Source organism: Papio anubis, chromosome 16 (assembly GCF_008728515.1).
Source record: "Papio anubis isolate 15944 chromosome 16, Panubis1.0, whole genome shotgun sequence".
NCBI lineage: Eukaryota > Metazoa > Chordata > Mammalia > Primates > Cercopithecidae > Papio > Papio anubis.
This window is the reverse complement of record NC_044991.1, coordinates 10,999,504-11,014,700: the sequence shown is the minus strand read 5'-3', so window position 1 is coordinate 11,014,700 and position 15,197 is coordinate 10,999,504. Positions and strand designations below refer to the sequence as shown.

At 57.1% G+C, this 15,197-nt stretch overlaps 1 protein-coding gene and 1 long non-coding RNA gene across 4 annotated transcripts in view; both read left to right on the top strand.

Moving 5' to 3' along the window:
* The window catches only part of CACNA1I (calcium voltage-gated channel subunit alpha1 I), a 121,393-nt gene extending 113,127 nt beyond the window's left edge, over positions 1-8,266 (top strand). For 2 of the 3 annotated variants that reach the window (XM_031656284.1, XM_031656285.1), the window contains 3 exons: positions 755-920; positions 2,555-2,754; positions 4,232-8,266. In XM_031656284.1, coding sequence (XP_031512144.1) covers positions 755-920; positions 2,555-2,754; positions 4,232-4,876 — 1,011 coding nt within the window. In that variant the 3' untranslated portion in view covers positions 4,877-8,266. The remainder of the gene's footprint in view (positions 1-754; positions 921-2,554; positions 2,755-4,231) is intronic. The other variant, XM_031656286.1, reaches the window with a different exon arrangement.
* A 487-nt stretch (positions 8,267-8,753) lies between these two features.
* LOC108580847 lies at positions 8,754-10,234 on the top strand. Its single transcript, XR_001892388.2, has 2 exons — positions 8,754-9,944; positions 10,072-10,234. It is a non-coding gene; the product is annotated as an uncharacterized LOC108580847 (long non-coding RNA).
* The last annotated feature ends 4,963 nt before the right edge of the window (positions 10,235-15,197 follow it).

Sequence of the window (15,197 nt, the reverse complement as noted above, 5' to 3'; positions counted from 1 at the left end):
ATCTCAAGGTCAAGGTGGTCCTGCCCTGCTGGGGGTGGGGGGTATAAGGGACAGCTGGGGGATACCCTGGGCTTGGCACCTCTGCCCCCTAGGCTGGCCCTCCATCAGCTCAGGGTAGGTTGCGGGGCGAGTGATGGCTCACAGTTGCTGCAGCTCCCTGTACCCCCACACTGCTCTTCTACAAAGGATATCAGGGTGCACAGTTTTTGGGACTCAGCTGGACTTGGGCAGGGTACAGTCTTCTGTGCCAGACTCAGCAAGTCATCGGAGGTTGGGGTGGCGCGTATGCCTCTGCCTTGGAGGGGGCACTAAGGCAGCTCTTCTGGGAAGGGGTCACTGTGGGCTACAGGCCTGAGGAATGTGGGGGCCAGGGAATGCCTAGGAAGGAAGGCATCACTCTCCTCGGATGCAGAAACATGCTCAGCAAAGGGAAGGGACCCCCCCAAGGTCATGCTCATGGGACACTGGCCACTCAGCCTGTCTTCTGATGCCTTCACCAGCCTTGACCTGGCTTCTTCACCGGCCCAGGGTCTGTACCAGGGGAAGTCACTAACTGCCTGGGGCATCCAGGGGGGCATTCGGAGGTGGATTCCTTTCACCGGGGTTTGGGAAGATGGTCAGGTAGAGGAGGTGAGAGGAAGGTCAGACTAGCCATGAGGGTAGCCTAGTTAAGCGAGGGCCCGTGGAGCAGGTCATGAGGGCAGCTGTCCCCGCCCCCCCAGTGCTGCCCCATCCTACCTCCCTTTCCTTGCAGAGTGAGCTGGACCCACCTGAGCCCATGTGTGTGAGAGACCTGGACGAATGCTTCTTCCCCTTGTCCTCTACGGCCGTCTCACCGGGTCCAGAGAACTTCCTGTGTGAGATGGAGGAGATCCCATTCAACCCTGTCCAGTCCTGGCTGAAACATGAGAGCAGTCAAGGTGAGGGGTGGGAGCCCTGCCAGCTCCCCACAACCCTCATCTTGGGCGTCTGCTTCAGAGGGAGATGGTTGAGTTTTTTCCTTAGTATTTTTACCCAGATTATTATATTTAGTCCAGAAAGAACCAAATGGATATCTGACAATGAGAGATAGACTCTCAGGCCTGACATAACAATGATAAAAGATCAAGAGCCAAATAGTACAAAAAGATGAGATAATTATAACAAAAACCTAAGCATCTAAAGGAAGCTTTATGCTAAGCTTCCTAGGAGCCATAGTGAAAAGGGAAAGAGGTGGGTACACACGGCTCTCATATCAAGCAGAAGGAAAGCTGCCAGATTATTGTGTTTTTCTAGAGCTGAATTAGAGAGGTGTGTAGCCCACAGATCTTCATATACATGGGATGTTAAACATAGGAAAGCCTGGTGTCTTTAATAGCCCTTTTGCAAATTCCTGATACTTATCCTTCAGCTCTACCCACAGTGTTCTGTTTGTGCTTTGGGCCCGTGGCTGGGCTCTGGGCACAGGGCCAGGGGACTAAGCTGGCCTGCCATCACAGGTTCATCTTTACTGTGGTCCTCATGGAGGGTGGCAGGAACCTGGTTTCACAGCACTGGCTATGGAGGGAGGCAGAGAGATGAGGAGCCCAGCAGAAGAGGGACACCCAAGACTCTGAGCCCACCCCAAGTACCCTTCGGGGATGCCTCCCAGGAGCCAGGCATGGGTGACTTTCCTGGGCACCCTCCCTAAAGCTGATGGGCTTTCAACTGGCCAGGGTGGCTGAGGTGCCAAGATCCCAGACTTCCCAAACCAGAAGTCAGGGCACAGGGCTGACCCGAGAGCCATTCTGGTGGAATGCAATCTCATTCCCTTTAGCCAACCATTTATTTACGTTTTCCTTAAATGGTAAGATGGTATGGCATAGGATCCCCAGCCGGGACATTCAGACTGTCCAGCTGTCTTGGGTACATTCCTCCATTATCTCACCCTCAACCCCTCAAGGTGTGGAGGGGACGGTGGAAAGAGGCTGCTGCTACCCCCCCACGCCCCCCACAGCCAGACCTGCCCCAGCCCTCAGACCCCCCACCCCCGTCTCTGTCCCTCACTGTGTGCAGCCAACCAGGCCAGACTGACCTGCCATCCAGTGCAGCATCTGACCCGGGGCTGGGACACCCCAACCCACCTGCTGTCCCACAGGGCCCCCCAGGCCTGGCCAGGCTGCATGGTGGGGTCAGGACCCGGGGGTGACTGATCCTAGTGAGCACCTACTGTGTACTTGGTACTGAGCTGGGAGCTTCCAGCTGTTTCTTCTCCTGATGACCCTCAAGATGGCATCTTGTTCCCTTTTACAGAGGAAGAGACCTAGGCTTGAACCCGGGTCTGCTTGCCTCCAAAAGCTGTGTCTTGCCCAGGGCCCCTGCCCCCTGGAATCAAAAAGGCTGGTTCAGGATTTCTCTCTTGCTCTCACAATGGGGAAACAAAGGTTTAGAGGGGGGGACTTGCCCACGGTCTCACAGTCAGTTTATTAGGTGGCTCCTCCCTGCTGGCCCAATGAGATTGGTGCTCAATGCCACCTCCCAGGGACTGCCCCCTGGCCTGAGCGTGCTCCGTCAGCTCTGTCTCCTCCTTTCCCAGCAGCACCCCCAAGTCCCTTCTCCCCGGATGCCTCCAGCCCTCTCCTGCCCATGCCAGCCGAGTTCTTCCACCCTGCAGTGTCTGCCAGTCAGAAAGGCCCAGAAAAGGGCACCGGCACTGGGACCCTCCCCAAGATTGCGCTGCAGGGCTCCTGGGCATCTCTGCGGTCACCAAGGGTCAACTGCACCCTCCTCCGGCAGGTACCGGCACCTCCCAGGCTCCAGAGCACTGGTCTGTAGGCAAGGGGCAGGATCTAAGCCAGGCCTCGAAGTCCGAGGGACTGGGAGGGGAAGGACCCAACCAAAGGCCCAGGGCACCACCATGCAAGGGGGTTTGGGAACGCTGGGGTGATGCTGAGACTGGAGCAGGAGGTGGCACTGGGGCGGACGGGAGTGGGCAGAGCTGGGTCCTGGGGACAGCAGAGTGTGGGGAGGACCCCGAGGGGGGTCTGGAAGAGGCCTGTGATACCTAGCTGGAGGGGAGGGGAGGAGGAGGAGTACTGGAGGTTTTGCAGGGTGGCGGGGTGCTGGCGGTGGGGAGGATACCCTGGGTTATCTGGGTGGGTGTGAGTGGGGGCTTGATTACTAGGAATGGAGGTGGGAGGGTGGGTCTGGTGGATGAGAAGCCTCGGCCTGCAGGGTCCCCTGTACTGGATTGGCCAGGGCCACAGCCCTCCTACCCAAGAGAGCACTGAGGGCTCTGTTGTGGGGGTGGGGAAATGGGGTCGAGCCGGCTCCCATAGTACGGTGAGTGCGGTTGATTCACTGGGTGACTGTGGGACCCAGTCCTAGCAGGCTGTGTGGCCTGGCGGGCAGGATACAAACTCCCTGCCTGCTGAGCTCACCGTTTAGTGCTGAGAGTGAGCTGCAGGGGTGCAGTAAAGTCTACTCCATGGTGGACAGCAGGAGGAACGAAATCCTCAGATACCGATAAAATGGGATAAAATCCCGGCGTCAGATGTGATCAACAATGATGCGGAACTGGCGCCGATGTCAGATCGTAACCCGGCGGCCGATGCGATCGCCAGATGCGTAAACCCGGCAGCCGGGGAGCGGTCAGAGATCAGAGTTCAACAAAACAGGAGCAAAACTGGCGCCGATGCGATCGGTACCGATGCGGAACCCGCGCCGATATCAGATCGTATCACAATGGGGATATGGAAATCTGGCGCCGATGCGGGGATCGGGCCCGGAGCGTAAAACTGGCGCCGATACCGTCACCGATATGCAAATCAATACCGGAGACGCAAACCTGGCGCCGGATGCGACCGGGCAACGGAACCCCGTGATAAAATGAAAATCTGACAGCGGGAGGACCCAACCAGTGAGAGCACAGGGTGCAGGGCCGCTGCCACCATGGGGGCTGTGGTGGGGGTGCCACGTGCCCTGGGGGAGGGCGGTGGGCCCAGGGCTTCCCCTTGGAGTGAGCCTGGAGCCTTCCGTGAAGGGCAGGGCCGGGTTTGACCTGGGTTTGAGGCGGGTGCTAGCTCCGGACCTCTCGGGGCAGGTGCAGGCCCTGTGGTGACTGCCGCCTAAGCTGGACGTGCAGAGGGGAGAATCCCTGCTCCTAAGGAAGCTCCTTGGATGGGGGCTGCCTGCTGTGCCGGGGAGGGAGGCGTCCAGGTTGCTGGGGTGGGGGCAGACCCAGGCGGCCTCCACCGCTCCCACCTCCCCCCAGGCCACCGGGAGCGACACGTCGCTGGACGCCAGCCCCAGCAGCTCCGCGGGCAGCCTGCAGACCACGCTGGAGGACAGCCTGACCCTGAGCGACAGTCCCCGGCGAGCCCTGGGGCCGCCCGCGCCTGCTCCGGGACCCCGGGCCGGCCTGTCCCCCGCCGCGCACCGCCGCCTGAGCCTGCGGGGCCGGGGCCTGTTCAGCCTGCGGGGGCTGCGGGCGCATCAGCGCAGCCACAGCAGCGGGGGCTCCACCAGCCCGGGCTGCACCTACCACGACTCCATGGACCCCTCGGACGAGGAGGGCCGCGGCGGCGCGGGCGGCGGGGGCGCGGGCAGCGAGCACTCGGAGACCCTCAGCAGCCTCTCGCTCACTTCCCTCTTCTGCCCGCCGCCCCCGCCGCCGCTCCCCGGCCTCACGCCCGCCAGGAAGTTCAGCAGCACCAGCAGCCTGGCCGCCCCCGGCCGCCCCCGCGCCGCCGCCCCGGCCCACGGCCTGGCCCGGAGCCCCTCGTGGGCCGCGGACCGCAGCAAGGACCCCCTGGGCCGGGCACCGCTGCCCATGGGCCTGGGCCCCTTGGCGCCCCCGCCGCAACCGCTCCCCGGAGAGCTGGAGCCGGGAGACGCCGCCAGCAAGAGGAAGAGATGAGGGTCGCAGGGGCCCCCGGCCGCCCACCGCCCGCCCCGTCTCACCTTTTTTACCTCAGGAGCCAGGAGCAGACAGCAATACTTCGTCCACACCTGGGATCGCGCAGGGCCCGCCGGGCACAGGCGCCCGTCAGCCGGGCTGAGCGGAGTCTGGGTTAGCCAGGCCTGCGTGGCCCATGGTGGCCCTTCCAGTGCATATATATACATATATATATGCGTATATACACACACACACACATAGACAGACATATATATATATATTTATTTTTTTTACTGAGAGCTTATGACTTCCAGAAAGTGCTAAAGGTGGGAGGTGGGCCAGGGCCTGGACGGGGCTTTTGTCTGACGCTCTGGAATTCAGGCCAGACCCACCCCAGGGCACATGTCCTGCCGGGGCGTCGCAGCTGTGTTTTTTGATGTCTCCTCCCGGGTTGAGAGTAGCTTGGAGAGGACCCTCAGGCCTCTGAGGGCACCAGGCCCGGGAGAAGAGGTGCAATTCAGGGTGTGTTTTCTTTTTCTTTTTTTTCTTTTAAAGAAGAAACGCTGCTAAGATTCCCCGTGGCTCCCCCGCGTCGGGGTGTCTGTCCTGTCATCCTGACCGTCTCGTTGTTGTGAAGTCTTTTGTAGACACCCCAGAGCACACACATACCCTTAGTACACGGGTTAGATGTCTCTCTTTAGAAAAATCAGGGGTGAGTAGCTGTGTTTCCTTAGGACTGTGGTGGGGGGTGGAGGGCAGCTAGGAGGCTGGGCTGGGGCTCTGGCCCCAGGGGAGGTCCCAGCTCCTGAGTACTTCTGAGGGGGTGGGTTCCACCCCAGGAGGGCGGGGTTGGGTGGAGCAGGAGTGGAGGCCGCTTGAGAGGCCAGGGTACCTGCCTGGTCTGGGCTGGCTCTGGCTGCCCTGCAGGTACCCCTGGGCTCAGGCAGTTAGTTGTTCAGTCACTTATGCCTTTTATCCCCAATATGGGCCCTGAGCTGTGGCTGTCCCTGGACGCTGTGCTGTCCCCGTCCTGAGCAACTATGCCCCCGCCCCAGTGGGTTCAAGGCAAAGCAGCTCTGACCGAATTCTAGGCAGGAGTGGGGGCACCTGCCTGGGCCCTGGGTCCAGCCACATCCCCACGCCCAGCCTTTTGTGTCACCTGGAGGCCACATTCTCCGACCCCACCTCCCCGCCCCTGTCTCTCCTCCCTGCCCCTGTCTCTCCTCCCCGCTGCCCCTAACTGCAGGTCAGCTTTCACTATAGTAGCGCTTCCCAAACGGGTTATAGATGGGGGTGTTTGATTTGAAGAGTTATGCATTTATTTCACTATTTATTAGAAAAAAAATACATTGAACCCGTGATTTCACAGAGATTTTGCTTAGGTCAATGCTACTTTTTAAAAAGGGAGTGACTTTCATGAAGTCAGTTTGAAGAAGGAGGTTGGGAGCATGTTGGTGGCGGTGGTCTGGAGAGGCTGCAGAGGCCACGAGTTTGGAGATGCTGTGCTTCAGCAATAACCTTGCCTTTGTTAAGACCCCCCCTTGCCTTTGCTAAGACCCCCTCTGAGGGCTTCATGGGGGCCTGCTGAGGGGCAGCCTTGTCCTTGTTCCCAAACTCTGACTTGGAAGAACTCAGCTCGTGGCCAGGCTGGTGAGGGTGTGGAGTGCCCCTTGGAGGGGTTCTGGGTGTCTTCCAGGCTGGCACAGGGACCCTGGGGGAGGTGGTGGGCAATGTGTGCTTTGTCACATACAGAGACCTTTCGGGCTGAGGGAGAGTGGTCTGGGAGGGGTTGTCAAGCCCACCCGGGAAACTGAGCCCCGGAGAGGGGAAGTGGCCAGCCCAGGATCCTTCAGGGCCCTAGTAGCAAAGAAGCTGGGGTGGTGTGGAGGGCCCCACTCCACACCCTAGGGCTGTGATGCTGAGCAAGGTGCCTGCGGCGGGAGGAACTGCCCAGTCCTCCCTGGGGGGCAGGTAGACCTGTGAGGATGGCTGGGTCCAAGCCCAACGCTGACCCCTCCAGAGAGCCTCGGCCCTGCCTCCCTTTCCTCGGAGGTGGTTTTATGTGGAGCGAGCTACGTTGTCTGGGGAAGAAGTGTCTGGGCGGGCTTACCTGCTCCTGGCTGACCCTGAGCATGCGCAGTTGGAGGGAGGCAGGCAGACTTGACTTTTTGCAAGTCCGTGTGTTGCTGGAGGGACGTGCGTGTTGGAGCCCAGAAGAGGGGCTGTGTGACCTGGGAAGACCATGTGGAAGGTTGGGCTTCAAATTGGCAGGATCAGACACCGGTCCAGCAGCCTTGGGTCATCTTGTGACTCTGCTGAGCATCCTTTCCTGCTGTTACATGGGTTCAGAGCAGCTGCGCGGGGAACACATCCTAGGCAGGTCTGATGTGAAACCTCCCCTTGCCCTGAACCATGTGGCTCTGGAACAAGCAGACACCTCGGGGCAGGTGTTCTAGGCAAAGGGATGGGCATGAGCGAAGGCTCCAGGGCCCACAGAGCGGGGCGTGTGGAGAATTTAAAAGAGCTGAGCTCAGAGGCAGAGAAGCTCCTTGCAGGGAGCAGTGGGAGATGGCCTGGCCGATCCCAGGCTCCTGGAGGCCCCACCTGCTGATCCCAGACACTTGGCCTTGTTCTTGTGGGTGACAGAGATGGGGAACCAGGGAAGCTGTGATCTACTGGCCAGCACAAGTCAGAATGGGTGAGGGTTGGGCAAAGGGCCCTTCCTTCCTCCTCAACCCTGTGGTCTGGGGCCATGGCCTCAGGCCTGTGTCTATCACAAAAGCACAAATTTGCCCTAACCCACATGGGCCTGGCAGTGGGGAAGGTGGGGCACAGGTCCCTGAGCTGTCTCTGCTGCTCCATAGGGTGGTGATGGGCAGGCACCTTGGCATCTGTGCAGAGACAGCCCAGTCTAGCCAAACCCTCTTCGTCTCCACCGCTCTACCTTCTCCTGTACCAGGCATCCCCTTAAAGGAGGACAAAGCGTGTAAAGCCCGTCTGCCTGTCTTCCCCCATATCCTCAGCTCGGAGCCTTCCGCTTCCAGGGCCAACCCCAGCCCCCTTTGCTGCGTTGTGTAAGGGCTTGGGGTCATAAGAGCTGCTCTTTAGCCCAGATACACATACTCTTTTTTGTCTTTGTGCAATAATCCGTGTTCCTGGCAAAGCCTGGGCCAAACTGCAGCCTACTGAGGAGGTAGAGGCCACCTCCTCCAGGAAGCCCTCGGCCTGGGCCGCCACCGTGACTCTAGCACTCTCAGTCGCTGTACAGTTTCTATGGTGTGAATGAACTTCCCTCCTAGTTGCTGATGGCGCTGGTACCTGCTGGCCCAGATGGCCCGGGTGTAGAGAAACCAAGCGGCAGCCACCACCAGTGTTGTTTTGAATAAAAGCCCAGAAGCCTATTTAAGAATTTCTCCGTGTGTCTCTGCTGTTCTTCCCCGGTGGGGTGGGTGTCAAGCTGGGGCTTCTCTCAAGGGAGGGGTGGCGGTTCTCCTCCTCCATGTTCAGGTGTGGGGCTGGGGCATCGGGGACCTAGAACAATGCTCATGGCAGGGTGCTCTCATGGCCGCTGGGTGGGTGGGGGCCTGTGGAGCTAGGGAGGAGGCAGGCCTGGTTCCCACGCTCTGCTGCTGTGGCTGAGGTGCTGGCCCCGGGCGAGAGGGTCACATGGGAAGAATAATCTCCTCATCCTTTGGCACTGTCTATTTCGTTTTCTTTCTTTTCTTTTTTTTTTTTTTGAGACGGAGTCTCGCTCTGTTGCCCTGGCTTGAGTGCAATGGTAAGATCTCAGCTCACTATCGTGTCAGCCTCCTGAGTAGCTGGGATTACGGGCGCCTGCTATCATGCTTGGCTAATTTTTGTATTTTTAGTAGAGACAGGGTTTCACCACATTGGCCAGGCTGGTCTCGAACTCTTGACCTCAGGTGATCCACTTGCCTCGGCCTCCCAAAGTGCTGGGATTACAGGCGTGAGCCACCGCACCCGGCCTGCACTGTCTGTTTCTTGAGCGAGTCTCCATCAGATTGGACTGACCCAAGGACGGGGACCGTGTTTACTTCTCCCGCCCGTAGCCCGGTGCTGGTTGAGCTTCAGCAAATGTCAGCTCCGTGGCTGTGTTTTGGAAGCAGAAGGGATTTCAAAGACCAACTAATGCCTTCTCTTATTTTTCCACTTGAGGAAACAGGCCTGGAGAGGCTGCAGGGTGTGGTCTGGGCCACACAGTGAGGCAGAGGCTAGGGGTGATGGGCACCCGCTTGCCACCTCCACAGCCAGAGGCACGGCCCCTGGGGAGGAGAGCCCTGATTTGTTTTCCTCTCTCTTCCCTGTTAATAATGGGATTAAAAGCAAGTTGCTGCCAAGGAGAGAGACTGGCTTAAAAAATACATAACCCAAGAACATTTTAAGAGAATGAAAAACTTCAGCCATCAGCACTTTTTATTTAGACCTGAATTCATGAATTTTAACCAAATAAACACAGGCATGTTAGGTATTAATATATGTACGATTATGCAAAACCACTATTATGGCTGTAATGAAAATTAGATTCTAACGCTTGTGGTGTTCCAGGAGGGAGGCATCCACCGGTTTCTAGCGCGGTGACCTCGGATTGCTGTCACCATGGTAACAGGCTGCCGTGGGAATCTGTGGACGCCCGGCTGGTCCTGTTGGGAGGGGTGGGGGTAGGGCCAGGCCGGGCTGGTGCGGATTTGCCGGCCCCCATCTGGGCAGAGTGGGGGCACTTTGTCCCCTGGGCGGAGGCCAGCCTGAGCCTCAGAGGAAAGGGAGCCGGTCATCAGCAGGAGGAGATTGGTGGGGCAGAAATAGCAGGTGCACTGGGCCCCGCCCCACTCACCCTCATCTTCCTGTTCCCCCTCAGGCTGCCCCTCCAGGGAGGCGTCCATGCCATCTTCAGTAAATCGTGGCTGCACATCCACACACGCCCAGCCTGTGCTAGGTGCTGGGGACACAAGGATGATGGGGCCCTGTGCTCATGGAGCCCGCACCTCAGAGTGGGAGAGAGATCCCAGACAGACAGGCACACAGCTGGGCCATTTCAGAGCCTGCAAGTGCCATGAAGGCACCAGAGCCGGTGGAGTGACCGTGATTGGGGCTGGGGGTGGGGGTCTTCCTGGCTGGGTGGTCCGGGAGGCCTGGCTGGGGATTCCTGAAGAACCAGAGGCGAGAGCCTTGTCAAGGCAGTGACCACCCCTTTCCAGATGAGAGGCAGGAGCCTCAGAGGGCAGCGTCCAGATAAGACCCAGGGCACCTGGCTACATGAGAACATCAGAGACACCAGGAACACGTTTACAGCGTGAGCAGGTCCCATGCGGTATTTGGGACATATTCACACTAAAAAGTTATTTGTTGCTTTATCTGAAATTCTTATTTAACTGGCTGTCCTTATTCTTCTTTGCAAAGTTGGCAAACCTGTCAGAGAGTGGGGTGTGACTTCCCTGGGCCATGAGCGGCTGTACCCTGCCCAATAGCCTGCCCGGCACCCCTGCCCCATGGCCTGCCCGGCACCCCTGCCCTGTCCTCCTGGGATACTGCTTTTGGTCGCCCACCAACCTTGCCCCCGCAGTCCCTTCTCACTGGGAGCCTGGTGAAGGGGAGACATCAGCGGGCCACCTCTGCAGCTCAGCCCAGTGGTTCCGTGGCTCCTGGGACTTGCCTGATGCCTGCAGGGCTCTGGGCGTTCCTGTCCTCACCCACTGCCCAGCGTGGCTTCATGGACTAGCCATAGCCATGCTGACCTGCCCTGCTCTGCCCTTCTCCCACCTCTACTGGGCTCTTCACCCTTCAAGCCCCTACTTAGGCGTCACTGTCTCGACACACTTCCCTGTCACTCCAGACTGTTCCCACCCTCTGACTCTGAGCTCCTCCCTGAAAAAAATTAGCCATTTAAGAAACTGTGGTGAAGTATATACAAATGATGTGAAATTTACCATTTTAACTCTTATTAAGTGTAGAGTTCAGTGGCATTAGGAATGTTGCTAGACACTTCTCAAAAAAAAAATGAAAAAATATTCATCATCACTGGTCATTAAAGAAATGCAAATCAAAACCGCAATGAGACACCATCTCATGCCAGTCAGAATGGTGATCGTTAAAAAGTCAGGAAACAACAGATACTGGCGAGGCTGTGGAGAAATAGGAATGCATTTACACTGATGGTGGGAGTGTCAGTGAGTTCAACCATCGTGGAATCCAGTGTGGCCATTCCTCAAGGATCTAGAACCAGAAATACCATTTGACCCAGCAATCCCATTACTGGGTATATTCCCAAAGGATTATAAATCATTCTACTATAAAGACATATGCACACATATGTTTATTGCAGCACTATTTATAATAGCAAAGACTTGGAACCAACCCAAATGCTCATTAATGATAGACTGGATAAAGAAAATGTGGCACGGCCGGGCGTGGTGGCTCAAGCCTGTAATCCCAGCACTTTGGGAGGCCGAGACGGGCGGATCACGAGGTCAGGAGATCGAGACCATCCTGGCTAACACAGTGAAACCCCGTCTCTACTAAAAAAAATACAAAAAAACTAGCCGGGCGAGGTGGCCGGTGCCTGTAGTCCCAGCTCCTCGGGAGGCTGAGGCGGGAGAATGGCGTGAACCCGGGAGGCAGAGCTTGCAGTGAGCCGAGATCCCGCCACTGCACTCCAGCCTGGGCGACAGAGCAAGACTCCGTCTCAAAAAAAAAAAAAAAAGAAAAAAAAAAAGAAAATGTGTCACATATACACCATGGAATACTATGCAGCCGTAAAACATAATAAGTTAATGTCCTTTGCCAGGGACATGGATGAAGCTGGAAATCATCATTCTCAGCAAACTAACACAGGAACAGAAAACCAAACACTGCATGTTCTCACTCATAAGTGGGAGTTGAACAACGAGAACACATGGACACAGGGAGGGGAACATCACACACTGGGGCCTGTCAAGGGGGTAGGGGCCAAGCGGAGGGAGAGCATTAGGACAAATACCTAATGCATGAGGGGCTTAAAACTTAGATGACGGGTTGATGGGTGCACCAAACCACCGTGGCACATGTATACCTATGTAACTAGCCTGCACGTTCTGCACATGTATCCCAGAAGTTAAAAAAAAAAAAAAATGTTCCTAATGTTGTGTGACCGTCACCACCGCCCATCACCAGAACTCTCCATCTTGCAAAAGCAAAACCCTTGGTACACGTTAAACAGGAACTCCCATTCTCCAGACCCTGGCAGCCACCGTGCCACCGTCTCCATGAGTGTGACCACGCCAGGAACTGCGTGAGTGGGGTCACACGGTATTTGTCCTTTGGGACTGCTGATTTCACTTAGCACAAGGTCCTCGAGGTTCTCACATGCCGTGGTGCGTGTCGGACTTTTCTTCCTTCTTCAGGCGCAGTGGGATTCCCGTCGCGTGTCTAGACCGAACTGTGTTTGGATCCACCCGTTGAGAAGCCCTTGGTTGCTTCTACCTTTCGGATACTGTAAGGAGTGCCGCTGTGACCCTGGGTGTGCCAGTGGCTCCTGAGTCCCTGCGTTCACCTCTGTTGGGTGCATCCCCAGTGGTGGCGTGGCTGGGGCAGGCGGTGATTCTGGGTTAAAGTGTCTGAGGACCTGCCGTGCTTTTCTCCAGGGTGACAGGCTCCCCATTCCCTTTGGCGATTCAATTCTTTGTGAGGCTGGATTGACCCTTGGAAGGGTGATGTGCAGTGGGGTATTTGCCTCCCGTTTCTTCCTCTTTCCATCTCCCCCTCCTCTCTTTCTGGCACACTCTTGCTGTGTGGTCCTCGAGCCGTCCTGACCTTTGTTTCCAAAAGCCCAAAGGAGAACTTGGAGAGTGCAGAAAAGAGAGGAGGGAGTTTGCAACCAGGAGGAGGAGAGAGGGGCTGGCGCCCAAGAGGAATGGCCGTGAGGCTCTGCCTGGGCCAAGCGGTTCCCTGGGCCACTTGTGGTCTGGAAGAAGCCAGGGCCACTGGCAAGAGGGGTGCATGTCTTAGGCCACAGGACTCGGCTACAGGGCCCTGTGTAGTGCCCTGGCACAGTGTGAGGAGGCATAGCCTGGAGGGGCGGCCTGAGAAAGAGCCGGGCTGATGGATGGGGGCAGAGAGGTGGCCGGGTCTCTCTGAGCTCCTGGGCTGGGAGGCGCCCTGCCCTGCTGAAGGGTCTGCTGCACCCACTCCCCAGCTGGACGGGGCCCAGGCCCCTCCTGAGCAGGGAACTGCCAGGCCACATGCAGCTCCCACCACCCTGCCTACAGCTCACGGGCTGCAGTCCCGGCCCTCCTCATCTCCAGGACTGGCCCTGAGCTCCAGGAAGAGGCTTCTCTGCCTCCTCGGAGATGCCTGGAGGCAGTGGGGAGGGACTTCTTCCTGCAGTCAGCTCCTGCAGGCACTGACTTCTTCCTTCACTGTCCTCAGCCCTTAGCCTTCCCTGCCTCTGTCCCCACCCATCCCTACCTCTCTCTCCCTGTCTCATTCTCTGCCTCTTCCTGTCTCTGCCTCTCGCTTTGTCTCTTTGTCTGCCTCACTCTCTCTCTCCCTTTTTTCCTCTCTCTCTTTCCCTCCCTCAATCTTTCTGTCTCTTCCTCTTTCCCTCTCCCTTCCTCTCTCTCTGTCTCTTCCTCCTTTTTTCTGCCTGTCTCTCATCTATCTATGTTTATCCCTTCATCTGCCTCTGTGTCTCGCTCCCTCTCTCTGTCTTCCTCTCTGCCTCTCTGTGCACACTTTCCATTTCCTGTCCATTTCTTCTCTGAGAGGGAGGGGCTTGCCCATCCTGGGAGGAGAGCCAGATTCCTGGTCCTGTCCTCACCTCCTGCATCCCCTGTGAAGGTGGGGGCACTCAGGACAGGGCTGCAGTCCCACTGTCGGCCCCGAGTGACTGCAGCCTGGGGTCTCCCTCACTGGGCAGATATGGACCATGTGCTGCACTGGGTCTGATGCTGAACTCAGGGCTCAGGGGCTTCTCCCCGCTCCCCAGGGCACCCCATGCTCTCAACATGGGGTGTCCCCACAAAGCACATGTTCCCGGGAGGCTGGGAGACGCAAAAGTCAGGACCTCCGGGCTTTGGTTGGCTGCAGGTCGGGGTGCAGGCCGCCAGCAACCACGGGGAGGTGGGGAGGGGGCATCTTTCCAGGCGGCCACGCAGAGGGACATGGGCACAGGTCTGTCACTGTGGCCCCCTCCTGCAGCCGGGTGGGCATTTGGAGGGAGTACCAGGAGTGCTGTTCCCAGCTGTGATGGGTGGGCCATGGGAGTCTCAGGAACATGCCAAGTGAGAGGCACTCCACCCGAGCCAGAGAACTGCGCGGGGCGGCTGCTTAGACAGGTCTCAATGGTGCTCTGTCCCCGCCCTGGGTATGACCCCTCCCGGGTGTGTGGGCAGGACCTGGTCCCCCACTTCCTGCTAATAAGTAGAATATGGCATAAGTGGTGGGATGCTGCCTCTGAGAGTGGATGACAGAAAGACACTGGCTCCCGTCTTGCTCCATGTGGGAGCTGCCCTTCGGAGAAGCCCATGAGCCGAGGAACCAAAGATGCCTCCCTCTGGTCCAACATCCAGGAAGGAGTGGAGACCCTCAGCCCACAGCCCTCAAGGGACAGAGCCTTCGTCCAGCCAGCCACAGCCCACGTGTGGATGGCAGCCTCGGAGAGACTCCACGCCAGAGAGGCTCCCGTCAAGCTGCGTCCTGGTTCCCAGCCACAGAAAGTGTGAAATAATAAATGTTGTTGTTTTAAGCTGCTAAATTTGGGGTAATTTGTTTCACAGGCATAAACTAATACAAGTACACCCGTACTGTGCTATGAAATCATGCCCTATATTATATGGAATTCTAGAACAGGAAAAATCAATCTATGGTGGGAAAAAGCCCTCAGAATGGTGGTTCCTCCTGGGAAGGTGTATGCATTTGTCAACATCCCGAAAATGTCTTTCAAGATTTGCAAATTTCCTCGTATGTAAATGTTACATCAGAAATAATAAACACTGCAGCATTTGGAGGAAGCGTGCTGATGCCTTCAGTTTTCTTTGAAACACATTGAAAAATAAGATGCATTGCTGAGTGGAGAGCGGATGGTTGGATGGATATATGATAAAGCAAGTATTATTCTACATAAATGGTGGAATTCGAAGTGATGGGTATAAGAATGTTCACTCAACTTTTTTTTTTTTTTTTTTTTTTTTAGACGGAGTCTCACTCTGTCGCCCATGCTGGAGTGCAGTGGCACTCTCTTGGCTCACTGCAGTCTCCGCCTCCTGGGTTCACATCATTCTCCTTTCTCAGCCTCCTGAGTAGCTGGGACTACAGGTGCCCGCCACCATGCCTGGCTAATTTTTTTTTT